The sequence below is a fragment of the Podarcis filfolensis genome, assembly GCF_964270895.1.
Source record: "Podarcis filfolensis genome assembly, chromosome: Z".
Lineage (NCBI taxonomy): Eukaryota > Metazoa > Chordata > Lepidosauria > Squamata > Lacertidae > Podarcis > Podarcis filfolensis.
The window spans coordinates 8,912,686-8,940,236 of NC_139617.1; the positions used below are offsets into that span (position 1 = coordinate 8,912,686).

A 27,551-nucleotide genomic window follows, 5' to 3' on the forward strand; every position below is an offset into this window, starting at 1 on the left:
GCATTGGCAACCAATGCTACACCACTGTCAGAAATCAAAATATCTTGGGAAGATGTCATGCTCACAGTGTTCATGGCAAACTAGTTATAAAGTATTTGCTGTTGTTTTTTTTGTTAATCCCAGAAACAATGTGCCTGCAGTACCATCAGCAAGAGACTCCTCAGGCACACACAGAAGGCTCTGGGCTTGATCACTTTCCTTAATAAAGTTCAGATGACTTTACGCACATCGTTGTAAACCTCTTCATGCATGGAGTACCGGTAAATGTCAGAATGTGACGCATCAATGTCTAGAGCCGGCCACCGTCTGTTTGCTGTTCAGCACTAGGCGTTGGAAGGCTTGCATTCTGACAGTTAGTGCAACATCTCCATGCAGGAAGAGATTTTTAATTATGTGTGTAAAGCTATCAGAATGTTATTAAGGAAAAATTCAGTAAACAAACAAAGAAACACACGCAACAGTTTTGCAGCCTCTTCTGCTTCAAAACATTTCCAAAGAGTAAGGAAACCACCTCTTCGGAAGGAAATACAATTATCTATTCCCCTATTCCAGTCAAAGAGCAGAAATGAAAAGCTTGCTGCTGCCCTGTTTCCCAAGCTGGCGTGGTCTTATTTCTTCAGGGGAGCTAGAGGACTGCATATTGGCTTTCTGCCTCGTTTGGATAACAGATGGCAGATTGCTACTGCTTGCACCAGAATCTAAGCTTGGAAGTCTCTGGCTGTGGTGTAGGGCATTTTCCTTCTTCATGCAGGAGGAAAGACAGAATTGCAAAGCAGGGGTAAGGAACCTCAGGCCCAGCTTCTGAGACTCTGTTCCACGTGCTCCTTTACTTGCCATGAGATGTGTCATGAGACAAATTGATTAATTTACCGCTGCGTGACAAGATGCACTCTTGAACTGGGATCACACCTCTTGCTTGCCTGGGTGAAGATTGAAGAGATGTGCAGATACAGATACCTCTGGGTCTTGCAGGACTGGGATGGAGCCAACTGTGCGAAGGTAAGAGCTGCATAAGTTGCTCCACCCAGTTTTTACCAGTTGTAAACCTGTGGTTTACAGGAGAGGAGAGTTGCTCCTGCACTCAGGTCCTCTTTGCATGCATCCCACAAGGATCTGGGTAGCTGCTGTGAGAACAGGTTGCTGGGTTAGAGGGTCCTTGGGCCCTGATCTAACAGGGCTCTTCTTACGTTACACATGCAAGGCTTATTCTCTGCTTCCGAACACCACAGGGACAGTTTGATAAGGTGGGGCTCAACAGAATGGATGTTGTTTCTTCTGTTTCTTTTAAAATGACTTTGCTGTTCGTTGTCACTATCCTCCCCACACCCTCGCTTGTCCCCCATTTATCTCTTCTGACCTATGCATTTTCAGCAATGCCTTTTAACAGAGCCTGCTGCTGAGAACATAATATGTTCTTGTGTACATCCATTACGCTCTCACAAAGCAATTTGTTCAGGGCCGTAAAGCCCAGTTCCTGTAATTGATGGAGCGGTTGGGCAGGGGGGCTGCAGAGGGAGGATCAGCAATAAATTCCTTAAGAGGAAACCTCTCCAATAAAATAATAGTCACCTGCTCTTATCAGGTGGATTCTGATAATAAAAAATTAGCATTGGAAATGTTATGCAGAGAGCCCACATTATGGTTCCGTTTACAAGCATACTCCCTAATTAAGCGCTCAGGGTCTGTGAGTAGGGAGTGTGTAAATATTCTTCGCCTTAATTTCTCTGGCATGTTAGTGGCAGCTTTAAAACAGGATGCACGCTGCCAGGTCCTCATAAAATTTCCAATAAACGGTTCCAAATCAGTCACCGAAGTCACTGATGGTGGTGGGAATTCAGTGGGAACTGTTATCATTTGCCTGGGAAAATGAGCCTACACAAGTTGGGTGTTAGGCAGCTCCGCACCCCCAGGTGACTTCTGGGGGCTCAAATGCTGCCATAAGGTAAAAAAAAAAAAAGGTAAAGGACCCCTGGACGGTTAAGTCCAGTCGAAGGCGACTATGGGGTTGCAGCATTCATCTTGCTTTCAGGCCAAGGGAGCCAGTGTTTGTCCACAGACAGCTTTCTGGGTCATGTGGCCAGCAGGACTAAACCACTACTGGTGCAACAGAACACCATGACGGATGCCAGAGCACACGGAAATGCTGTTTACCTTCCCGCTCCTGTGGTACCTATTTATCTACTTGCACTCTGATGTGCTTTTGAACTGCTAGGTTGGCAGGAGCTGGGACAGAGCAACGGGAGCTCAGTCCATCTCGGAGATTTGAACCGCCAGCCTTCTGACTGGCAAGCCTAAGAGGCTCAGTGATTTAGACCGCAGTGTGTCATAGGGGCATACCAGTGCTTCTGTGCAACCTGCTTGTCCTGTTTGTTCCCCTTCGTGTGGCAGGGAAGCTGACCGTTCTTTTGATTTTCCCACAATGCACCTGATATAGCCTCGCTTTCAACCATTTTGGAAAACTGAAATTGGTGTGCGGATTCTCAGACCCAGACACTGCCTCCCGTCAAGGGAGTGGGAGTGTAAATCAACAGGCAGCCTCACTATTAGGGCACTTCGCCAGGGACCTAGCATAGACCCTGCTGTTATGTATGAGGCCCCATATAAAGCATTGCCGTACACATTTAAACAGTCATGGATCCCCACCCCCAAATCTTACAAACTATAGTCTGTTAAAGGGTGCTGAAGGTTGTGCAGCAACCCCCTATTCCTCTCAGAGAACTACTACATCCAGAGTAGCTTCACAGGCAGTCCCTCTTTCCAGGGAATTCTGGGAATTGTAGCACAGCTGAGGGGAAGAGTAGTCTTTTACCAGCTCTCTGCACCCACAACCAAATATAGTTCCTGGGATTTTTGGAGGGAAGCTGTGAATACTTTCAGCAGTATGATACTGCTTTAAATGCATAGTGCTAATGGGCCCACACATTCATACCCAACCTCTCCTCCAAGAAGCTCAAGGTGACGTATACAGTTCTTCCCCTGCTCCATTTCATGTTCACAACAACCCTGTGAGGTAGATTAGGCAGAGAGACAAGAGGCTGGGCCAAGGTCACCCAGTGAGCTTCATGGCTGAGTGTACATTCCTGGTCCCAGCTTCTGGTGCTGCTAGACATCAGGGTCTCCCCTAGTTCCTTGGAGTGTCAAAGGTGGACAAAGTCTCTGAGCACAAAGAGGCCATGCTATGTGCTTCTTGCCAGATGTTTACCAGTTGGAAGGGACCTCGAAGGTCATCAAACCCAACCTGCCACCAATGCAATAAATCTGTAGCCAGGATCCCTGAAAGGTAGCCATCCAGCCCTTCTCTAACGGGGGAGAGCCTACCCCCTTCTGACGCAGCCTCTTTTGAACACCTTGTACCATCAATAAATTATTCCAAGTGTCCATTCTTGCAATTCCAGCATATTGGTTTGGGTCCTACCCTCAGCATGGGACGCGGGTGGTGCTGTGGTCTAAACCAGTGAGCCTCTTGGGCTTGCCGATCAGAAGTTTGGCAGTTCGAATCTGCATGATGGGATGAGCTCCTGTAGCTCTGTCACAGCTCCTGCTAATCTAGCAGTTCAAAAGCACACCAGTGCAAGTAGATAAATAGGTACTGCTGTGGCGGGAAGGTAAATGGCTTTTCTGTGTGCTCTGGCACTTGTCATGGTTGTTCCGTTGTGCCAGAAGCGGCTTAGTCATGCTGGCCCCATGACCCGGAAAGCTATCTGGTGGACAAATGCCAGCTCCCTTGGCCTGAAGTGAGATGAGCGCCACAACCCCATAGTCGTCTTTGACTGGACTTAACCGTCCAGAGGTCCCTAACCTTTATCTTTACCTACCCTCTACAGCAAGTCTTCATCCATCTGATGCCCTTCAGTTGTTGTTGGACTACTGCAACTCCCATCAGGCACAGCCAACAGGCAAAGTTGATGGGGCTTGTAGACCAAATCATCTGAAGGGCACAAGACTGTTCCGAAACAGCATAAAACAAAATTGTTGTTTGTGTGTGCATCCCTCGGCATGTAACTTTCTGCCCCAAGTGTGTGTCTCTGACGGGAAGGAGCAACAGGGTACGTTCTTGCTACCTTGCCCTGTACGACATCCTGGCGGGGCAGTTGCCCGTTCATTTTCAGAGGAGGTAAAGTACTTCTTCAATTGATGGAATAGTTGATTGCCTGTGCTTCTGTGCTGCTTTTCATTCAAATGAATCTGAAAGCAGCTTGCAAACAATAAATAACAATAACAGAACAAAACAGAATGAAACATCACAAATCTGGCATAAATCATATGAAGTAATTTACAAGTCATCATTAAAATGATTGCAATCTATAAACCACTATTAACAAAAATAAGCTAAACATCACAATTGCAGCAAAAGTCATGTTATATTATTAACAAATCAATACGGCATTTATCATCTGTTGGGATCCACCCCCAGAGAGGCTGGGGCAACCCAGCCGGATGGGCGGCATATACTAATACTAATATTGTACTACATACTACTACTAATAAGCCATATGAACAGCATTGCAGGTCTCTGTGTGATAACTGTATTTTTGTGCACATGGGGATGAGTGCTTTTCTTCCCCCAGGTAAAAGGGCCCACACCCACTGCAGAAGCTGTTGAAATATTTTTGCGTTAAGAGAGAGGAGCCAGGGAAGAAGGCAGGCAGGCAGAAGAAGAAGAAGAAAGGGAAGCATGAAAAAAATGGACAGGCCTGTTGTGAGTCCTGCCTCCACACAATTGCTCTCTTGTCTCCTCGCCTATGCTCTTTGCATTCCGCTTTTAAATGCATTCTCCTATGATGCGTCATGAAAAAGCCGAGGGGACGGGTAGCAAGCTGGTTGAAAAAGCTCTCCTCTTTCTCTAATTGGAGACAGATCTTGAAGACAAATGGAGCCACTGTCCTTTCTTGCTGAGGAGAAGGAGGAGGCAGCCTTCTCATGTGACCAGCATAGCTTTCTCAGGCCCTCACAACTGGGCCATGTTGACAACCAGGACGCAAATTAAGTCCTGCAGTAAAACCCATTGTCAGGCAATTTATCAGTGGGAGAGAGAGAGAGAGAGAGAGAGAGAGAGAGAGAGAGATTCCCCTTGATTTATATAGAACCATGGCTTGTTTTAAGCTTTATATGCCAGCCACAACTTTTCGCATTAGGCCACAGTGTGCCTTTTAATATGAGTAACCTTTAGCCTGTGCAATCCAGCAGTCTGCTATCATTCAGATTGCAGAACGTGAGGGTTTGTGAGTGAGTGAGATGCTATCCATTCACTACTCTCCTTTCAAAAGTATAAACAGGCTTATTTTAGAGGCAACTGGCTCTTAGCAGTGCCTCCGATAACACCAGGCAGCTGGGAATCCTGAGAATCACAGAGTGATTCCTTCCTAAACAGACTGTTTCCACCCTCCCCCTCAGTGTCAAACATTTTTTTGGATCCGAAAAGCTACACATATGTCAGTGTGAAGGATGGGAAATCTTTAGTCCTTCAGGGACACTTCCAGACTGTTGCCATTTTAGGTTGGTGATTCAGTCACATACGGTACCTGCAAATTCAGATTGTGCAGTTAAAACTGATTAGGTGGTCTTACACGACAAACCTCCTTCTCCTGCCAAATACCTGACTTTTTGCAGTAAGGAAAGTGATGGGGAAATGCACTGAAAAGTGTGGGATAACACTAGCTGTGATGCAATGTCATCTAGCCTTCTCGCAAGCAAATCAGAGCAAATGCTCATTGAATGGCCAGCAGGTCATCTGCAAGCACCTCAGACGTAGCTGGACTCCCATTTGTAACGGAATAATTCCATCCCTGAGTGTCTGTGGTCTTGTCCACTCTTCTGCTTCTCTTATTGCTTTCCCCGGAAAAAAACCTGCTGCCCACCACTGAAATGGAACAAACGTCAATTCTACCCACCCACCCCCATAGCTTGGCATTTATTCTAATTCAGTGGTAAACAGTGAGTTTTTCCCAAGTAAAGCAGCAGGACAAATAAAAAGTCTCTCAGACACATGTTTTCTAGGCCTGGGTCAAGGGGAAGCGTGAACGAGCCCTCTGTCAGCTCTTTGAAACAAATACTAGGCTTAGGCAGAGAACCTAACTGGACCTAATACTCCATTGTGATGCACAGACTAAAGCAGACATTGACAGCTTCTCTATTTTTGTGGGAAACTGTAAGTCAGCCTTCTGCAACCTGGTGTCCCCCAGATGTTTTGCACTCCAACTCCCATCAGCCCCAGCCATCGTTGCCTCTGGTCCAGGATGATGGGAGTTGCAGTCCAAAAACAGCAGGAGGGCACCAAGTTGAGGAAGTCTGGTGTATATGCTATATCTCTCACATGCTATTTTCTATTTGTTGGGAGCAAAAGTGTAAAATAATAATAATAATAATTATTCTACGTCTTTATCAAAAGTTGGTGGATTCATCATCGGAGACCAGATAACAACAGTATCTCCTTGACCAACTGTTAGCCACATCTATGTCTGAAAATTGGATTTGCAGAATCTGGATTCGAATTTCTGCTCTGCTAGGCACCCTAATGTTTGGCTTGGCCTGCTTTACAAGGTCGTTGTGAGGTTCAAAATGCTGCTCTCAGCTCTGTCCGGGAAGTGAAAACGAGGCAAACATTCCTCTATTTAGCAGGAAGAATTAAATATTGAAGTTACTCTAGCAGCTAGCATGACCCTTGACAGAGAGAAATCAGAGAAACTCTATGTATAATTCAGCCATCACCTTACCGACTCTTCAATTAGTAAGAGCCTTTTGGAATGAAATACTAATTTGAAACATTTTGTCCTCAATGTGCCGCCCACTGCGATTTCAGTGTGTCAGTTTGTAAAACTTCACATTAGAGCTGCTGTCGCTTCCTTTTAAACTCGTCCCCTTTTAAAGTGAACTAAATCTGGGTCATTCCAAAAAATTATTTCTAATGGTGCTAATTCAAACCCACCTCCATAGACCAGGGGTGCTTCAAGACTGTCACCTTTCTGTGGCATTCAAGTGCATAGTTATTTTCTGCAATTAAGGTGGAATACAGCACTCTATAGCTCTGGCACAACAAATCCTCTTAAAAACGACAACACCGTCTTTTTGCAGTTAGGAAAGTAACATGGAAATGTTCCAAAAAGTGTGGAATTAACAAATTGTTAATTAGAAGGTGTATAAATGCCCTCAAAGTAAATCAGGATGAATACTAATCATTAACCACCCTTTAAACAAATAAGAATAAATGCTCAATAAAGACCAGGCACAGGAGAATTCTGGACTGAGACTATTTTCAAATGGGATTCTGGCAAATCCAGGTTGCACAATTATAGTTGATGGGAAGGTCTTTATTGCAACAAACTCACTTCCTCAAAATATTAGACTTTATGCAATAAGGAAAGTGACAGGAAAACACACAGGAATTTGCAACCCTTGTTTTGATGTAGTACCATCTAACCTCCCTACGAACAAAACAAGGCAATGCTAATTAAATAGGCAACTTCATCTAGTCTCCTAGAAAATCAATCAGGATGAATGGATAAACAGGTGGTCTGGAGAAGCCCCAAACCTCAAGGGGAACAAACAGAGGAGTGTGGCTGTAGAATAATGATTTACAAAAGCCATTCTCCCTAAAACGGCATGCATCATTTCAGAAACCCTGAGCTATATTTTATCCTTTATAGTCTCATTAAATGTGGTATGTTTGGCGTAGAAGAAGAGACAATGGCAGATTTTTCTGTTTTGATTATGAATTGTTCAGTGAAATGTTATGCTTGTATACAATCAAGTACAATGTCTTCTCTAGTGGGTTTGTTTAGGGCAGGACTGGGCAAACCTGTGGCCCTCCAGATGATGTTGAATTCCAGCTCCCATCATCCCTGGCGATTGGCCATGCTGGCTGATGGAAGTTGGCATTCAACAGCATCTGGCTCCACATCCCTTGAATAGCCAAGGAATTGAGAGCCTCAACCTCAACCAACTGAGCTAACTGACGATATTATATACAAATGCGTTCCAAATGTCATTATACTTGTCCACACAAGGAGCACATCTATAAGCCGCAAGGGTCATCATAGCTTCCACCCATTGATTAAATGGAGCCGTACACTTATTGTTCCAGTGCATCAGTATCAGTTTGGCACCTTCATTGTACAGCTTTGTTGCATGCTGAAAATGCACCTCCTTACCTTGACCTTTTGACAGGTTCTCTCTTTTGTTTTGATGGACCCACTTCTTCTGCTGAATGTATGTTGCTCTGTCCATTTTACAATTGCATCTGTTTTTATCATTGTTGTTTTCCATTGCTTGCAACCTGCCCTGGGACCTTGGGTGGGTAAGAAACACTATAAACAAACAAACAAACAAACAAACTTAAAACTTGGAAAAGACTGCACGGCACTGTGAGCTACTGTATCTAGCTCTGGTCGGCTTGCCCGAGCTTTTAATTAGCTCAGATTCCTGTAGCGGCAGAACCAACATCTTCCCAGTCTGGCTACGAAGGCAGTGCTGGGGTTTTAGAAATGCACATGCCAAGCTGCTCATTTTCACAGGCGATTGCCCCATTGAGATACTGTATTTGTGAACTCAAGTGTTCCTCCAGTGCGTCTGTATATGAATGTAGGGACATTCTTTTCCTGGGAAATCTGCAGTTAGGGGAAAGGAATGTGAGGGCTACTGTCTACTGGAAGAGAGGGGGCTCATTGTAAGTTTCGGTCCAGCTCCACGTTGCATCGAGGGGGTGGTGAGTGTGCTCAGCTGCGGGGAACTAGCAGCAGGCTTAACTGTATGGGGTCTGCATTACTGCAGAGAGGACACACACATATCCATGCAATGCCTCAGCACATTCATCTCTAATATAACCTGCTTGCTAGTTCAGCATCTCTTCAAGCGGCACACTCTGCATCGGCTACCTGCTTCTCTCTGCAGTTCTGCTCATCCCTTGGCCTTCCTGGCTAAGTTGCTGTAAACCTTCTAGCAGTTAAGAAACTGGAAGCTGGCAGGGTTATATTTTGAGACCCAGGATCAATGCCTCTCTCTCTTTCTCTTTGTCCTCTCTGGTTGGCATCTGTCTGTCTTGAGAGACAAAGGAGGAGTGTAGCTTTGGGGTGAGGTCAAGCTGTTGGAATGTTGCAGCGCCTGCTTTGGCTGTAGAGACTGATACGGGAGAGATATGCTTTGTTGCAGCTGGGGCAGAGGAAGGCATGCAGTTGTGCTGCTGCAGATGCACCAGGGCGTTTCTTCTCTAAGTGCTCCTGCCACTTCCCCCCAGAAGAATCCTATTGTTCTGTTAACCCAGTAGGTTGGGGTAGGGAGCATTTGGCCATCCAGATGTTGCTGGTTGACAACTCCCAGCAGCCCCACCAAGGATGGCCAATGGGCAGGGATGATGAGAGAAGAAGGGCAGAGGTGTTCCCCACCCCTGCAGAAGGTTGAGGCAGCTCTTGATTCTTCAGCTTTTTTATGCCAAGGTTAACTAGGGTACTGGGTAAGGATGAAGTCTCTCTAAAGTAGTGCTTCTCAACCTTGGGTCCCCTCCTGCTGTTGTTGGTCTACAGCTCCCATCATCCCAGTGGTCCTGCAAGTTGGGATGGTGGGAGCTGTAGCAACAGCAGGGGACTCAATTTTGAGGGGGGAAACTGTTTCAATGTAAGGGTGAGGAACCTCAGGCCAGTGTGCTGAATGTGTCCCCTCCCCAGCCTCTCTGTCTGGCCTTTGGGACTCTCCCAAGATCTAGAACACACTCCTTCTCCATGGGCCACACCTCTGCTCTGCATCCCCTTTGAGTGCTTTTGCTTTGTTGGAATGTGTCTTTGCACTCAGATAGCATTTCTAGCTTGCCTAAATGGCAGATATGGAGGGGGTGTTTGTGTGTCATTCAAAAACTTCCAGATTTTATGATGCTGGAAAGTAGCCTCTTGTACAAAGCTAAGAGTTCCACCTGTTGTTCCACCCACTTTTGGCTGTAGCCCCTCCCACTTTGCACTCTGGCTCTGCTCCCCATTGCCAGGTGGCACCCCAAAAGGTTGCACGTGAGGGAATGTGGCTCCCTGGCTGAAAAAGCCCCTTAAACCTGCTGCGAACCTCCCTGGGGACATCAAGGAATCTGAAGGAAGGTCACGGGCAATATGTTCAGGGAAGGAGTTTAATTGAAATTGATTCAACGGCACAATCTGCTCAAGGAGCAGTTTAAAAGGTTTAGCAACGGCACAAATAATGGCAGGGGTGAAACAAAGGTCAGCTAACGATTGCAAGATGCAGTCCTGCTTCTAAAATGCAAGGGTAGGTAGATGCCCCTCTGACGCAGATTAAATTGCGGCAAGCTTTCTTTATATGTTTGTTGTGAAGGATTTGGGTTTGGACAGCAGAGATTTAAGACTGCTAGGATGAATGCTTTGATGTTCCTTAATGGTACGTGGTCCAGGCACATCATTTGCCAGGGAAATTACAGGTAAATGGCCCAGAAAGACTAGGAAACACTTGGAGAAGCTGACTGACCCCACTACCAGCACTTGCAATGAAGGGTGATGCAACCCAATCTGTATCTGTCCTGGATTTGAAATTGCTTTTACCTATGAAATGTATTTTATTTTTTACATATGGAAATGTTTTTAATTGTTTTTTAATTGTGTAAATGTTTTTATTGCCAAATTGTTTTGAGATATAGTCTGGGAAGCAATTTATAGCTGTAAATAAATCATGTGTGTTTGTGTGTGGGTGTGTGCATGTGCGTGCGTGCAAATATCTCTCCCCCACGCATAACTTGTTTTCTTAATCCATTCTTCTCCCTCTTTCCCCCCCAGTCAGTTCCAAAACTGAAGACTTCCTTGCCTGGCTACGTTATGACTGCCCAGACTGTTTTTCTCCAGCCCCTACCCAAGCAGGTAGGGAGATTTCATAGCTAGTAGGCACCAGCCATCACAAACCAGCAAGGAACATCTTTAGTTTCACTCATTAGCACTGAAGGAGAAAACATCACCTGCCATCAGCTAAAGAAAAGCCAACTGAAAGGTCATGCTTAGTTGTGGTTGCCTAGGCAATAGGTACACAAAATCAAAAAGGCATTGGAGAGCTGTGAAAGAAGAATTCCTGGTCTCCCCCTCCCCATAATTTCATATCTTTCCTATTTCTTTTCCATCTTTTTTTATCTGCTCCCACCCCCCCACCAAAAAGTTGTACTAATGTATGTTAAACTGCTTTCTCTGCCCTTCAACCTGGATTTTTATAGACGTTATTTTTCTTTGATTAGATAAGGATTTAGGATCAAAGGGAGGTATAAATAGCTGCTTACTAAATGGATCTAGATTTTGCGGGTATTGCAGTCATTCAGACAGAAAGCCCTACAAGTTGGACTAATGCAGCTCTGCGTGTCTTGTGTGTCTTTTACTGGGGTTGTTGGGGGAGGGGGAAAGAGACCTTTGATAAGATGTAAATTGCTTTTCTTTAAAATAACAGATAGATGCAGATTTTCCATTCATTTGGCCTTAAGTAATACTTTTTTTAAAAGTCTGCTGCATTCTGTGGCTTTGCATTAAAAAATGGATTAACTCCACATCAGATGAAAACGACATCCTTGTTTTATTTTTCAAGCTTGCATCTTGGAAAACGTCATACTACGCAATTTGGCTACAATAGATTTCTTTAGATTCCAGTAGATTCCCGCCTCAAGTTATCTCCTGCTTTGCTGATATGGGTTGCCATATTTTGAAGAGCAAAAAAGAGGACACATTTGCTGACTTCTGCTTTTAGCACTATGAAAACTCTGCCCATGAAAAAGAGGACATGTCCTGGAAAATGAGGACATATGGCAACCCAGATATAAAAAGCTGTTGTGCTTCTTTTTACATCTGTGTGGGTTGAGGTTGATTTGGAGGTTTCAGCTGGTGGAAGAATGCTGTAGCTAGGTTGCTTGTGGCTACTACTGCCAGCGGGACGCGGGTGGCACTTTGGGTTAAACCACTGAGCCTTGGACTTGCCAATCAGAAGGTCGGCGGTTCAAATCCCTGTGATGGGGTGAGCTCCTGTTGCTCGGTCCCTGCTCCTGCCAACCTAGCAGTTCGAAAGCACGTCAAAGTGCAAGTAGATAAATAGGTACTGCTCTGGCGGGAAGGTAAACGGTGTTTCTGTGCGCTGCTCTGGTTCGCCAGAAGTGGCTTAGTCCTGCTGGCCACATGATCCGGAAGCTGTATGCCGGCTCCCTCGGCCAGTAAAGCGAGATGAGCGCCACAACACCAGAGTTGGCCACGACTGGACCTAATGGTCAGGGGTCCCTTTACCTTTACCTTACTACTGCCAACATGCAATTCCTTGCTTGTGGGATTTGCACTGGCAGCCAGTCTGCTACTGGATCCAAGTTCAGAGTGTTGTTGGTATTAATATGAAAGGCCCTATACATTCAGGACCAGGCTGCTTGAGAGACACTTTCAACCCTTATATAAGCCTAGTGGGTCACTACAGTATGTGGGAGAGCTTCTCCTGCAAGTCCCAAAGATATTGGAAGACCTTTTCACAGTGACTTGGAGCAGATCTTTCAGTGTGGCTGCCATTGTAGAGATAAGACAGGTGCCCATCAACTTAACTTTACAGAAACAACTGGAGATATTTTTGTTCTAATAATAATAATAATAATAATAATAATAATAATAATAATAATAATTTATACCCCGCCCATCTGGCTCGGTTTCCCCAGCGACTCTGGGCAGCTTCCAACAGAATATTAAAATATAATAGTCTATTAAACATTAAAAGCTTCCCTAAAGAGGGCTGCCTTCAGATGTCTTCTAAAAGTCTGGTAGTTGTTCTTCTCTTTGACATCTGGTGGGAGGGCGTTCCACAGGGCGGGTGCCACTACCGAGAAGGCCTTCTGCCTGGTTCACTGTAACTTGGCTTTTCGCAGCGAGGGAACCACCAGAAGCCTCTCAGCGCTGGACCTCAGTGTCCGGGCAGAATGATGGGGGTAGAGACACTCCTGCAGATATACTGGACTGGCTTTTCCATGAGTGGCCTCTGCCATGGCCACGGTTTTTATCTAATGTTGCTTTTAACTGTTTTTGTTGTTGTTGAATTTTGTAAAGTGTATGTGTGGAAGGTGATTAATAACTAACTAACAAGATACATAACCTGATTTCTTCCTAACTTCCACTCCAACCATGCACCTGTGACTCAGGTTCATGCATCTGATGAAGTGCATTCTGGTCTATGACCACATATGTGATAATAAATTTGCTAGCTTTTAAGGTGGCATTTAAGGGACGTGGGTGGCACTGTGGTCTAAAACCACTCAGCCTCTCAGGCTTCCTGATCAGAAGGTCGGCAGTTTGAATCCCCACAACGGGGTGAGCTCCCCTTGCTCTGTCCCAGCTCCTGCCAACCTAGCAGTTCGAAAGCACACTAAATAGGTACCGCTTCAGCAGGAAGGTAAATGGTGTTTCCATGCACTGCTCTGGTTTCACCAGAAGCGGCTTAGTCTTGCTGGCCACATGACCCGGAAAGACTGTCTCCGGACAAGCGCTGGCTCTCTTGGCCTGTAAAGTGAGATGAGCGCCGCAACCCCAGAGTTGTCTGCGACTGGATTTAACGGTCACCTTTACCTTTTTTTAAGGTGGCATAAGATTCTTTGTGGCTTTTGTAGAAAGGGACTTTGCAGGTTCTCACCTCGGATTAAAAGGCAGGGGGAAATTAAATTACCGTAACCACTGTCCTCCTTAAAGCTTTTGAGTAGGCATGTTTCTTGTCTTCCAAGCAGCAAAAGAAAGCTCCCTGTCTCTGCTGTCACTCTCCCTTCCACCATGGTGTGTGTATATGTGTGGAGGCTGCCAATGAGAAGCCGAGATGATCAGACGCCTCTTTTAATGGATCCCACCCCCACCCTCTCTCAAATCCCCTGGTGATTGTTTGACAATCCTGACCTAAATTAGGAAGCCATAATCTTTGTATGCTTCATTCCCATGACTTCAAAGATAGGCACAGAACTCAAGCGGCTGAGAAAGAACAGAGGTTGCCAGCTTGACATAAAATCATAGCACTAAGGGACCCCGGTGTCATCTAGTCCAGCCCCCTGCAATGCAGGAATCTTTTGCAGGATCCATAGTTCTGCTCCCCAGCAGAGATTGCAGGCTCTTTCTGCTTTTAAACACACACACACACACACACACACACACACACACGTAGAAGCACAAAAGAAGCAAACAAACACACAACCTGCTTTCCTTCCTTTTTCCTGGTCAATACATTGATTGGCGGAGGGATTTCCCCCTGAAATGTAAGCTTAGCGTAGAGTGATTTTTTTTCAGTGGCTGCAAACTCTAAATTTAGAGGTGGTAAGCGGAGGAGACCTGCAACGAAGGTCACATCTGCACCAAGCATTTATAGTTCTCTTATACCACTTTTAACCGTCATGGCTTCCCCCCAAAGAATCCTGGGAACTGTGGTTTGATGCAGGGGCTGAAAGTCTTTAAGAGACCTTTGTTCTCCTCACAAAGCTACAGATTCATGAAGGTAGCCGTGTTGGTCCAATGCAGTCGAAATAAAAATTAAAAAAATTGTCCAATAGCACCTTATAGACCAACTAAGTTTGTTCTGGTATAAGCTTTCGTGTGCATGCACACTTCTTCAGATACATTGAAACAGAAGTCACCAGACCCTTATATATAGTGGGAGGGTGGGGTGGGGTATTTCTCAGAAGGGTAGTAGGAGATGGGTGATTGGCCCAATGGGTATAGTAAACCTGTTGATGACTGTTAACGACTGCAATTAGTCCAACAGGAAAAAGCAAGGGATAGCATGCATATGCATGTGTAATGAGACAAGAATCCAATATCTCTGTTCACACCAGGCCTCTCCATAGTTTTCAGTTTGGTGGTAAGATGTAATTCAGCAACTTCTCTTTCAAGTCTATTTCTGAAATTCTCTTGTAATAAGACAGCAGCTTTGAGATCTTGTTTTGAATGTCCTGGGAGACTGAAGTGTTCTCCTACTGGTTTATCTGTCTTGAGAGCTACAAAGTAGTTTAGCAGTCAGTCCTTCTCCCCAGGAAACTGGGAATTGTAGCTTCATGGGGCCTTGTGACAACATGGTGTGGATAGATCGAAGTTAAGTTTTCCTTTCCTCTTTTTATTTATTTATTTATTATTTTTATTATTATTTACAATGCACATACAACCACACATATACCAAAACTTAAATACAAACAATGCAGAAATACCAACATAAATACTACATTTAAGTCACTTCCCTCCATCATTATTTGTCATTTCTTTTTTTTAATGTTCTTATTTACATTGCAATTTGTATCTCTCATCCTTGGTATTGTTGTTTTACTAATATTTTGTTTTCTGAGTCAACTTTACAAACTTAATCTAAACATATCAGCATGTTGTCTTTAGAACAGTGTTTGCTCATGTATTCTTCAAACCATTTCCATTGTGACCTTAGTTTCTGGTTTGTTCGATATCTTATTATTGCAGTTAATTTTGCCAACTCAATAAATTCTAAAAGTTTATTTAGCCAATCTTCCTTTGTAGCTATGTAGTTTCCTTTCCAGATTTTAGCAAGTAGGAGCCTTTCTATATTTCTATAGAAAGAGGAACAAGACAAGGCTGTCCCTTATCCCTGTTACTTGTTCATATTAATATTAGATATATTAAATTTGGTAACAAGGAAGGAGGAAGAAATCAAGAGGATTACGTTAGGGAAAAGGTCCTTCAAGCTGAAGGCTTTTGCCGATAATATAATATTAACAGTAGAAGATAAAAAAAAAGCATCCCTAAAGCTTTAGAAAAAATAATAGAATTTGGTGAAGTGTCGGGATTCAGACTCAACAAAGCCAAAACAAAACTAATGGTCAAAAATATGCAGGAAGAAGAAAAAAAAAAGATTTGAGAAAAATAACAGGATTGGAAACAGTCAAAAAAGCAAAATATTTGGGCATCCAAATTACAATGAAAAACATTAATTTGTATGAGGACAAACAAAAGACTTACCAGTTCTAAAAAAAAAAAGGGAGAGCCTTACAAAGTTCACACAGAAGTATAATATTGTTTATTTTAACTCGCCTGTGAAAACAACTCAGAGGCTATTAAGAAGAAAAAGGATAACATCAAGAAGATTGGAAGATGGGACTGGTGAACATTAAAAGCAGCACAAATATGAGATGATCGAACCCTACTGAGCTCAAAGCATGGGAACCCCAAACAAAATTTATAATTTGCCAAAATATTCAGATTTTATGATTTGTATTGGTATAATTTGGAATAATTAATGTGGTATGATTGGATTGTTTAATGGAAAACTTAATAAAAATTATTATAAAAAAACTATAAAGAGACCTGGAAAGAAATAAGAAGAGATCTAGAAATCTGGTCAAGATTGAAACTATCATTCTGGGGAAGAATTTCAGTAATAAAAATGAATATATTGCCCATTTTGCCTCTTTCAGATGATTCCAATCATAACAAAAAAAAGATTGTTTCGAGAATTGGAGGAAAGTTTTAACAAAATTGATCTGGCAAGTAAAGAAACCGCGCATCAGTTACAAACTATTGATGGGTAAGAAAGAGAGAGGAGGATGTGCGTTGCCAAATTTCAAAATTTATTACGAAGCTGAGTGTTTAATCTGGATAAAGGATTGGATTTTATTGGGAAAATTAGCTATGTTAGACCTAGAGAGCTTTGATAATAGATATGGGTGGCACGCTTACCTGAGTTACGACAAAATAAAAGTCCACAAAGGATTTAACAACCATATTATCAGGAGTGCTTTATACAAAGGGTGGGCTACATATCAACCATTGCTAGAACCAAACACACCATGGTGGCTGTCTCTATTAGAGGCTTTCACGGTTAAAAGACTAAATATGACAGGGAATTGGGCAATGTATAGGGAACTATTAAAAGAAGAAGAAGACCAGATAAAGTTGAAATTAATTGAAGATATAAGGCACCACTTCACAGACTGGCTTCAATACCATCAACTAAGCAACCTCTTTAATTTGGATAAAAAATTAGGCTTTGAGAAGGAAGACTCAAAATTACAAAAAGTTGTACTGGGAAATAACAAAAAATTATTATCAAAAGTATATGATTTATTATTGGAATGGAATGTAAAAGATGATGTAGTAAAAGAAGTGTGTGAGTGTCTGGAAGCGGTTGGAGGATGGATGGCGGCTAACAGATTGAGGTTGAATCCTGACAAGACAGAAGTACTGTTTTTGGGGGACAGGAGGCGGGCAGGTGTGGAGGATTCCCTGGTCCTGAATGGGGTAACTGTGCCCCTGAAGGACCAGGTGCGCAGCCTGGGAGTCATTTTGGACTCACAGCTGTCCATGGAGGCACAGGTCAAATCTGTGTCCAGGGCAGCTGTTTACCAGCTCCATCTGGTACGTAGGCTGAGACCCTATCTGCCTGCGGACTGTCTCGCCAGAGTGGTGCATGCTCTGGTTATCTCCCGCTTGGACTACTGCAATGCACTCTACGTGGGGCTACCTTTGAAGGTGACTCGGAAACTACAACTAATCCAGAATGCAGCAGCTAGACTGGTGACTGGGGGCGGCCGCCGAGACCATATAACACCGGTCTTGAAAGACCTACATTGGCTCCCAGTACGTTTCCGAGCACAATTCAAAGTGTTGGTGCTGACCTTTAAAGCCCTAAACGGCCTCGGTCCAGTATACCTGAAGGAGCGTCTCCACCCCCATCATTCTACCCGGACGCTGAGGTCCAGCGCCGAGGGCCTTCTGGCGGTTCCCTCATTGCGAGAAGCAAAGCTACAGGGAACCAGGCAGAGGGCCTTCTCGGTAGTGGCACCCGCCCTGTGGAACGCCCTTCCAGCAGATGTCAAAGCGATAAACAACTATGTGACATTCAGAAGACATCTTAAGGCAGCCCTGTTCAGGGAAGTTTTTAATCTGTGATATTTTATTGTATTTTTGGTTTTTATGGAAGCCGCCCAGAGTGGCTGGGGAGGCCCAGCCAGATGGGCGGGGTATAAATAATAAATTATTATTATTATTATTATTATTATTATTATTATTAGTACAGATCAAATGGGCCCAGGACATCGGACAGGTAATATACCTAGAACAGTGGGATAGGCTTCTAAAGGCTGATATAAGGTTCACCGCCTGTTATTCTATAAAAGAAAACATTATGAAAATGTTTTACAGGTGGCACATAACACCTTCAAAACCTTGCCAAAATATACAAGTCAAGATGCAATCTTTGTTGGAAATCCAAGGAGGTAGAGGGAACCATAATACACTTATGGTGGGGTTGTGGAGAAGTTAAAAAAAATGGAGTTGTGTGCATGAGGAATTTAAAACATACTCAAAATTCCTCTAGGAAAAAAAACCTGAGGCATTTTTAATGAGCATATTAATGAGTCTGTAACCTGAAGCATATGTAACCCTAGGTACCACTGTATTCCTTCTATGAAGTATAAGATACACTAGTCATTTATAAATGACATTTTAAAAAATATCTTCCATCAATCAAAATGTGATTCACAATTTCTCCCCTACAGTGGTACCTCGGGTTACATACGCTTCAGGTTACAGACTCCGCTAACCCAGATATAGTGCTTCAGGTTAAGAACTTTGCTTCAGGTTGAGAACAGAAATCGTGCTCTGGTGGTGCGGCGGCAGCAGGAGGCCCCATTAGCTAAAGTGGTGCTTCAGGTTAAGAACAGTTTCAGGTTAAGTACGGACCTCCGGAACAAATTAAGTACTTAACCCGAGGTACCACTGTATTTTGTTTGCTTTATTTTCTAAGCTACTGTTTTGGCCCAAATATAAGCTGCACCTGCAAGTAAGCCGCACCTTTAAAATTCAGGGGACGGGGGGAGAAGAAAAAATGACAATACCCAAATATAGGCTGCTCCCTTAAAATTCCGCATGCACTCACACTCCCATTCCATCTTACCATATGTCTGTTTCAGCAGCAATACCGTAAAAGCCAATTTTTGTAAGGTTACGAATTTAAGCCGCAGTTTCCCTTTTCACAGACAGAATTTTTTGGGGAAAGTGCAGCTTATATTTGGGCCAATACGGTATGTGCAAAATGAATAAAAGGTATTAAAATCAATCAATGCACATCAATTGCTCCAATGTAACTAACAGCGAGACTAGTTTTGACATATAGCCATCATAAAAGGGTCTTTAGCACTGGACTGTGTAGAAGAAGCTAATGTGTGTAGAATCATAGAGTTGGAAGGGACCCTGGGGATCATCTAGTCCAACCCCCTGCAATGCAGGAATATGCAGGGATCGAACCTGCAATCTTGGCGGCATCAGAAACACGCTCTAATCAACTGAGCAATCCAGGAAGAAGCTAAGGAGCTGAGTTCAAGTTGCAGGCTTACTGTATTAAAAGTGCATATAAAACATTAACATTCTCATAAGAATGCCTATGAGTTATGCACACAGAGACTCACTATGTAACAGCCTCAGGAAGCTTTGCTGGTATGCTTAGCAGCAGCAGCAGTCTGGTGCAGTGGTTAGAATGTTGGACTAGGACCTGGGAGACCTGGGTTCAAATCCTCGCTTAACCATGAAGCTCCCTGGGTGGCCCAGCGCCAGTCACTCACTCTCAGCCTAATCTACCTTGCAGGGTTGTTTTGAGGATGAAATGGAGAGGAGAACTATATACGCCGCCTTGAAGGAAAGGTGAGACAGAGATGCAACAAACCAATAAATATAAAAATCAGCTCAGCCCATCGAAAACCTGGAGGGGAAAAGGTAAGGCTTTGTCTGACACTGAAAAGATGTTAGCAAAGGCACCAGGCAGGCCTTACCAGGGAGAGCATCCCCTATATTCTTCACCTGTTTATTTTATTTCATTTACATTTAGGTCGGGGCCCTCCAAGCCTGTCTGGGGGGGACACCCGCTTTCACCAGGTCTTTGCTGTGAGTGATGCTGGGATGTTTCACTTCTGTTTCCTTCATTTTCTTCAGCTGTCTGCGCTTCTGTGTGGTGTTTTATTTGTTATCCTTCCCAGGGCAGGGTCCTGTCCTCTTGTACAGTGGTACCTCGGGTTACATACGCTTCAGGCTACAGACGCTTCAGGTTACAGACTCCGCTAACCCAGAAATAGTGCTTCAGGTTAAGAACTTTGCTTCAGGGTGAGAACAGAAATCGTGCAGCGGTGGCGCAGCGGCAGTTTGAGGCCCCATTAGCTAAAGTGGTGCTTCAGGTTAAGAACAGTTTCAGGTTAAGAACAGGTCTCCAGAACGAATTAAGTAGTTAACCCGAGGTACCACTGTACTTTGCAAGGCCCCACGCACACTCATGGAACGATGCTGACATAAGCAACACTTCTTTTTTGTAATTCTGCCAGGATGGACTGGTGCACTGTCATCTCAACAGTCAGGTGCAGAGGTGAGTTAAGGAGGCTAGAAAAGGATGAACAGGGTGGCCCCAGTTGGAGGAAGAGAGGTGGGGGGTGAGGGTTACCTAGGGGGATACTAAGAAGCAAGGGACAGCAGTGGGGTCAATGACAATTTGACTTTCAACAGCGGGCATCACTGGATAAGTTCATTATTTTTCTTGAATTATCTGGATATTGAATGAATGTGCAATTAATTGTTGCTGTTTTGAACCTTATTGTTTTGTTATCGTCCATAGTGGGTTGTGGAAACTGCTGTTCTGAATAATGCATTTAATAGGGTAGGGGACACTGGGGGTTAATTGATGGAACCAAGCAGGCAGTGGCATGAACATTTAGGGACCACCAAGCAAGAGGATTTTAAGGCATGGGGGACAGCTGTTTTAGAGAGGTTTCCCAGCAGAGAAAGAGCAAGTAGCAGAATCATAGAATTGTAGAGTTGTAACGCCTGCTTCTTGGGAGAAAAGCAATGACAAACCTAGACAGCATCTTAAAAAGCAGAGACATCACCTTGCCAACAAAGGTCCGTATAGTAAAAGCTATGGTTTTCCCAGTAGTGATGTATGGAAGTGAGAGCTGGACCATAAAGAAGGCTGATCACCGAAGAATCGATGCTTTTGAATTATGGTGCTGGAGGAGACTCTTGAGAGTCCCATGGACTGCAAGAAGATCAAACCTATCCATTCTGAAGGAAATCAGCCCTGGAAGGACAGATCGTGAAGCTGAGGCTCCAATACTTTGGCTACCTCATGAGAAGAGAAGACTCCCTGGAAAAGACCCTGATGTTGGGAAAGATTGAGGGCACAAGAAGAAGGGGACGACAGAGGACGAGATGGTTGGACAGTGTTCTCGAAGCTACCAGCATGTGTTTGACCAAACTGTGGGAGGCAGTGGAAGACAAGAGTGCCTGGCGTGCTCTGGTCCATGGGGTCACGAAGAGTCGGACATGACTAAATGACAACAACAACAACAAGGGACTCTACGATTCTCTATACAGGATTAAAACAAGAACAGCATAAAGAAGAGCCCAATTATCTCATTTTACTCATCAGATTAACAACACAACCAATAAAGACCACATCTGTTTATTAACTGCAGCTAGATTAGTTATTGCGAAAAACTAGAAAACTTTAAATGCAAATCTTTTTGAAGCATGAGTTTTGCAAGCATGGGATGCTGTGCTGATGGACAAATTAACCATTTCACAAAAAGAATATCGATCTTGGGGGGGAAAGGACTCACACCTTCTGTACGACATGGTATCCTTTTATTGACTTTGTTAAGACAATCAAAATGATTTTCACCCTCCATCGACTCACGGAACATGATGGAGAGACACTTTTATTTAATTGCCTTTCTTGAAACATCGAAAACTACAACCACCATCCTCTGTTTTTCTTTCTTTTCTGTAACCTACTAAACTCTGTATTCGCCGTACAAATATGTTTTGTTGCTTGAAATTAAAAATCAATAATAATAATAAAGAACAAAAGAAGAAAGTGAGCTAACCTGCAGGCAAACCTTTGTCATAGCAACTTAAGGAAAGAAGGAAAAGACAGCATTTATGGGGCTGGCTTCCCCAATGGAGAGCCAAGGAGTGAAATAATTGACTTAAGGGGGATGGTAATTACACAACTGGTGATAGAGAGATTAACAGGGAAGAAAAACTGCTTTAATAGATCTCAGAAGAGCTCTAAACTGCTCTGAGTGAAGAGTTCTCCAGGGTTCCGTGTGTCCCCCTCCCCAGGCAATAAAATTCCCTAGGGCCCCAAAGCCCCTTGGGAGAGGCTCTCACAAATTTTATGCTGAATAATAATAATAATAATCTAAGAGCAAGTTTGCTAAAGGCCACACGGTGGCGCCATCAAACAGCTTCCTTCCTTCCCAGGATAAACTATCCTGTGTTCTGAGACTTCCAGCACTTTTGCTTGGTGAAATGTATATTCCCTCAGGGGCTCTGAAAGCTGCACCATTCTTTTCTGATCTGTTTTATGGGTTACCTCTTCCCATTCACGTCTTCTCACCACTGCTCTCCTCTCTCCCCCATTCAGCATCACAAAACAGCTCTCGGGCCAAGTGCTAGAGCAATTATTAAGGCGATGGGTGTTTTTGTGTGTGTGTTTTTTAAAAGAGAAGTGTATATTAGATTATGCTGAACAGCACCTGCAAACGAGAAACAAATGCTAACTTTCCTCTTCTGGGAGAGGGGGAGGGGAGGACTAGGTGCTAAATATAAGTGCCAGCATCCTGGGTGATGTGACCCATGCTTTGAAGAAGAAGATAAAACTGGTGGTATTTTTAGCTGATGATTAATTAATGCAAATTAGTATCTGGGAGTGGAAGAGAAGTGGAAGCAGCAACATGAGAACGAGAGAGGGAGCATGTGCTCAAGGGCATGCTGTGAAATGTGCCAAATTTCCTACAGACAATTGCTGGGAGGGGAGAGGAGCGGGCAGGGTGCGGTAGCTGAGACAGGGGTGAGGAATCTTTTTGGCTTACGTGGGGCAACTTTGACAGGTGCATAGGACCACCACCCCTGTCCATCATCTCATGCCATAATGAAGTACTGATAAGGACTGAGCGGAGAGTTCAGCCCTGCTCTCTGCAGTGGTCTGAGCAGGATTTAACCAGTTGAAAGGTGGAGATGAAGCCTGCTATTTTGGCTGTGCACACCAGTTCCCTGATCACCCCATCCGCTAATCTCACCCACTTATCGAAGGGATGCTACTCGATTGACAGTTGGGCATGGGTTTAGAAAAATGGCTTTACGGGCCAAATTTAGATGCCCCGGGGACCAAGACTGGCCCATGACCAGAGGTTCCCCACTCCTCCTCTACTTGTGAAGATAAAGACTAAATCACACAGGTGATATTTAGACTTGTTGCTCCAAATTCATTGTGCCCAATCCTTATCTTCCTAAGGCCCACCATATTTATTGATCATTCATCCTGATTTCCTGGAACAAAACTTAGACAGAGGTTAGATCATATCTGGACATTACTGAGCAGTTGCACTGATTTGTTCACAGGGTAATCATATGGGCATTCCTTCTGATTCATTGGCACACTTTTCATCCCTGTCACTTTCCAAACTGCAAAAGTCCTTTTTAAAAAGTGGCTTTGTTTCAGCAAGACAACAGAGGTCTTTAATCCACCTTAACTGCACAAACCTAACATTCCATAATGCACTAGACTCCCTCCTGCAAAACACTGATAATCTGGAGGCAACCTTAAATGCTATTATGAGGGCTGCCCTGGTTAATTGGGCTCAAGTTTGTTCATATGGAATTTTAATTCAAATATCTACAAAGATGGTAGGTGCCAAAACACTGTCTTAAAAAAGAGATCTCCCTTTTTCTTGCACACAACAAAGTAAGTTCTTCTGAGATATGCCTGATGGCACATACATATGTATCTAAAAATAAAAAGGCTGCTTTCCCCCCACTTTGGAATGTTTGTTTTACAAATATGCAAGTTTAATTGGTAGGTAGGTCAGTCCTACTATGAATCAGAATAATTCATCTGCCTCAGGTGGCAAATGCTGAGATTCAAGGAGTGGACAGACCTGTGTGTGCCTCCCTTCGCCCGCTAAACTAGCCTACTGCTCTCAGGTGCAGCAGACAACATGGTCCTATTGCTAAGGAGAGTGTCAAGGGCCAATATGACTGGATTTGGTATGTGCAGTGGAGAGGCTTGCTGATACCTTGCCCTTCACTTCAGGTAGCAAAATGTCTTGGACCAGCCCCTGTTAAAATTAATTGGGTTGGTTGAGCCACCCCAGTCTCATCTTACCATCTCACAAGAACAAAAGGAGAGCCCTTCTGGATCAGGCCAGAATAGTTCCACATCTATTCCAGCTTTTCACAGGGGCAAAACAGAGGCTTCTGGGAAACCTGCAAGCAGGACCTGAATGTAGACCAGCGTTCTCCCCTCCTGCAAGTAGAGTAGGGCCAACCCAATCCAGAAATGTATCTCATCACCTTTGGAAACCATTTTTTTTTTTTTTGGTATATATAATTGTTTCCATTGAAAGATTTTCTACAGATAACAAAGGTACATCTAACATCTCTGTTTTCAGTTCATAGAGTCCTGTCTATAGGTCAGTTACATTTGGTGTTGAGACACTGGTGTGAGACATTGTGAAGATGTGGGGAGAAAGAGGGGGGGGGAGAAAGAGGTGGGGGTAATTATTTTTCCTTCTTCTGCATTGTGCATGTGTGGGGTTCTTGCATCAGCATCACATGGATTGGTTCTTTATTCATTTGCTCGTTTTCATTTGGTGGTAGGAGAGATTGGAGAGCTCAGATCATAGTTGCATTCAGTTTATTGCAGTGTGTTTTCTATGTGGTTGGATGGGGGGGTGTTGGGTCAAATAAGCCTTATTGATTCACATACTGTTGTGGGGGGGGGGGTTATGTTGTCTTGCTGCGCTGTGTATGTAATAAAGGGAAGTCACACCATGGCGAAGGCATCCTCTTTTGTTTGTCCCCGGGCTAATTTCAGTTAGTTTATTAGCTTTTCTAGTATGGGAAGCCATTCATGTTGATGGTCATCACTGTATCTTGTGGGAGTGAGTTCCATTGTTTCCTAGAATTCGACACCATGAGGACCCAGATATGGGACTAAACCAGTCTTCCCCAACCTGGTGCCCTCCAGATGTTTTGAACTATAGCTCCTCTTAGCCTCAGCCAAAACAGCCATGCTGACTAGGGCTGATGGGAGCCAAAACATCAGTTGAGGAAGGCTGAACTAGATGGACCTAGATGGATCCAGCAGGGACCTTATTACTCCCTTAGGCCACTTTGTGTCCCTTTCAGTGTCTCCTCCAAGGTTTGCACTGGGTGGCACAGCTGCAGCATTTGGGTTTGCAATGCTTGCTTGTGTCGCAGGCTTGAAGGTCTGCTGGAATCCGAAAGGATGGAAAGCTTGAAAGAAAAAACCTTTTCTCCCTTTGCTTCTGTGGGTCTCTGTCACCAGAGCCGTCTTTCCCATAAGGCTTAGTGGTGCGTCGCGCCAGGGCACCGGCCTCTCAGGAGCGCCCCACAAGTGCGGGAGCTGCGCAGCTTTGCTGGCAGCCTCCCCTTTCCCTGCACACCTGCCAGCTGCGCCCTGCCAACTATAAGGCTGGCGGGCACACAGCTTGCCTCCCAAGCATCTGCAGGGATCGCTCTCCTCCTGGGGTGGCTTGGGAGGGGCGCAACTTCACTCCTAAGCCTCTGCGAGGATCACTCTCCCGCAGTGGCATGGGGGAGAGTTATGCCTCCCCGGATGGCTGGCAGTGTGCAGCTACAGCCACCCCAACACTATCCATGGTAATTTGGGGGTGCTGGGTGGATATTTGCACCCCGGTGCCATATCGGCTAAAGATAGCCCTGTCAGTTGCCTTCAACTGAAGTTGCCTTCAGTGTCACTATTTACTGTGTAAGTATTCCTGTATCTGGTGCTGGATGTGCCCCTTCACTATTGATCCTCATCCTGCATTTCTCCTAGCGAGCACACCTTTCGATTTCTACTCCATATTAACAAAACAAAAACAAAAAAGTTAAAAACAATTGCATATAAAATGGTTAAGAACAATTGCATAATAAGGTAGAATCATAGACTCGTGGGTCGGAAGGGATCCTGAGGGCCATCTAGTCCAACCCCCTTCAATGCAGGAATCTATTGCTGACTATGGGGCTTGAACCCAGGACCCTGTCATGAAGAGTCTTGTGCTCTACCAGCTGAACATTGCATGGCAATTAAAATATATTAAATATATTAAAACAAAACTCTAAATATAAAAAACAGTTTAAAACATCAGCACATACTTAAAATAAATTCAGATCCAAGACAGATAGCAACTGAGATTTTAGAAGGCTTGTTGGAAGAGGAATGTCTTTAGCAGGCATGGAAAAGTCAACATGGAAGGCACTTTGCCTCTATGGACAGCATTCACATTTCACATTATTATCCCTGTTGTTATTGTATAGCCAGCCCCCTCCTCCAAGGAACTCAAGGGGGTGTGCACATGGGTCCCCTCCCACTGCCCATTTTCCCCTAAGAACAACCTTGTGTGGGCAGGTTAGGCTGAGAGGCAGTCCCTGGCCCAAGGTCACCCAATGAGCTTCATGATGGCTAAGTGGCGAGCGACCAACACTCTTAACCATCCTGGCTCTCTCCCTTCCTCTCTGTGGCAGAGGAGGAACAGGTAGAAGTGGGAAAGCATATTTGAGCCTCCACGTCAATCCTTGCAGCTGGCTAGAGAGCAGTAGATCATCCCCAGCTCCGCGCAACGCGGAAAGCCTGCAAGCGCACGGCAAACTAGCGTTTGCCTTATTCCAACACGCTTCTCCAAAGTCCCCATTTTTACGCGCGGCTCAAGGATAGGAAAGGAGGGCACAGCCGCGCTGTCCCAGAAGGGCAGCCCCAGGAGGCGCCCTCTGAGGTGGGAGGGTTTCCCGACTTATTCGACGCTCCTGGAAACAGGGGCGTGAGCGTCTGTGTGCGTTTTTGTCTTTTTTGCCAGCCCGCGAGAGACAAAAGCGCAGCGTTTGGGTACCTCCTTCCCGGCGCTTCGGGAAAGGCAGGTGACGGGAGAAACGCCCGCCTCCATGCTACCCCGCGCAGTTTGAGACGCTTACCGAGAGAAGGGGGAGGACCCGTCGCTCTTTCCAGGCGAGCTAAACTTTTGGAGTTGGGAACCGGGCGGCTCAGGCTCTGCGGGCGCGCCGCGGGCGGGCAGTCAGGCGCTGGGGATTCTTTGCCGATGGGGTGGGAGTCCCGGGGAGGGCTTTCCCTTGCTCGGGACCTGCACAGCGGCGGCTGCGGCGCCGGAGCTGCGGGGAGATGCTGGACAACAACGCGAGCTGCCCGGAATGCCGCTTCCAGCCTGAGGCGCGCCACTCCCTGGCGGCCGTGCTCATCTTCACGATCGTGGTGGACATCCTGGGCAACGTCTTGGTGATCATGTCCGTGCTGAGGAACCGCAAGCTCCGCAACGCCGGTGAGTTTTGGCCCGTGGGAAGGAAGGGAGAGCCTTGGCTCCGGCCCGCTGATTAAGGCTCCTCTTGCTAGGACAGGGAGGGATTATGTGGGAACCACCACTTCGAAGGCCAGCACGTGGTAAGGTGCCGGAGGGCGCGGGCCGTCTGTGTGGCCCTGTTAGGGCAAATGCCCCCTGCACTTCTGACCGCCAGCTGTACAAAAGTATGGTAAGTGTCTCATCTCTTGGTAAG

General features: G+C 44.9%; 1 protein-coding gene across 2 annotated transcripts in view; it reads left to right on the forward strand.

Annotated features, from left to right (window-relative positions):
• Window positions 1-473: 473 nt before the first annotated feature.
• Window positions 474-27,551, forward strand: part of GPR50 (G protein-coupled receptor 50) — a gene marked incomplete at its 5' end in the record, with an annotated part of 76,665 nt that continues 49,587 nt past the window's right edge. The window contains one exon of one of the 2 annotated variants that reach the window (XM_083595751.1): window positions 474-999. In XM_083595751.1, the coding sequence (XP_083451877.1) occupies window positions 940-999 (60 nt within the window). Of the gene's footprint in view, window positions 1,000-27,162; window positions 27,320-27,551 lie in introns of those variants that run through there. The other variant, XM_083595750.1, reaches the window with a different exon arrangement.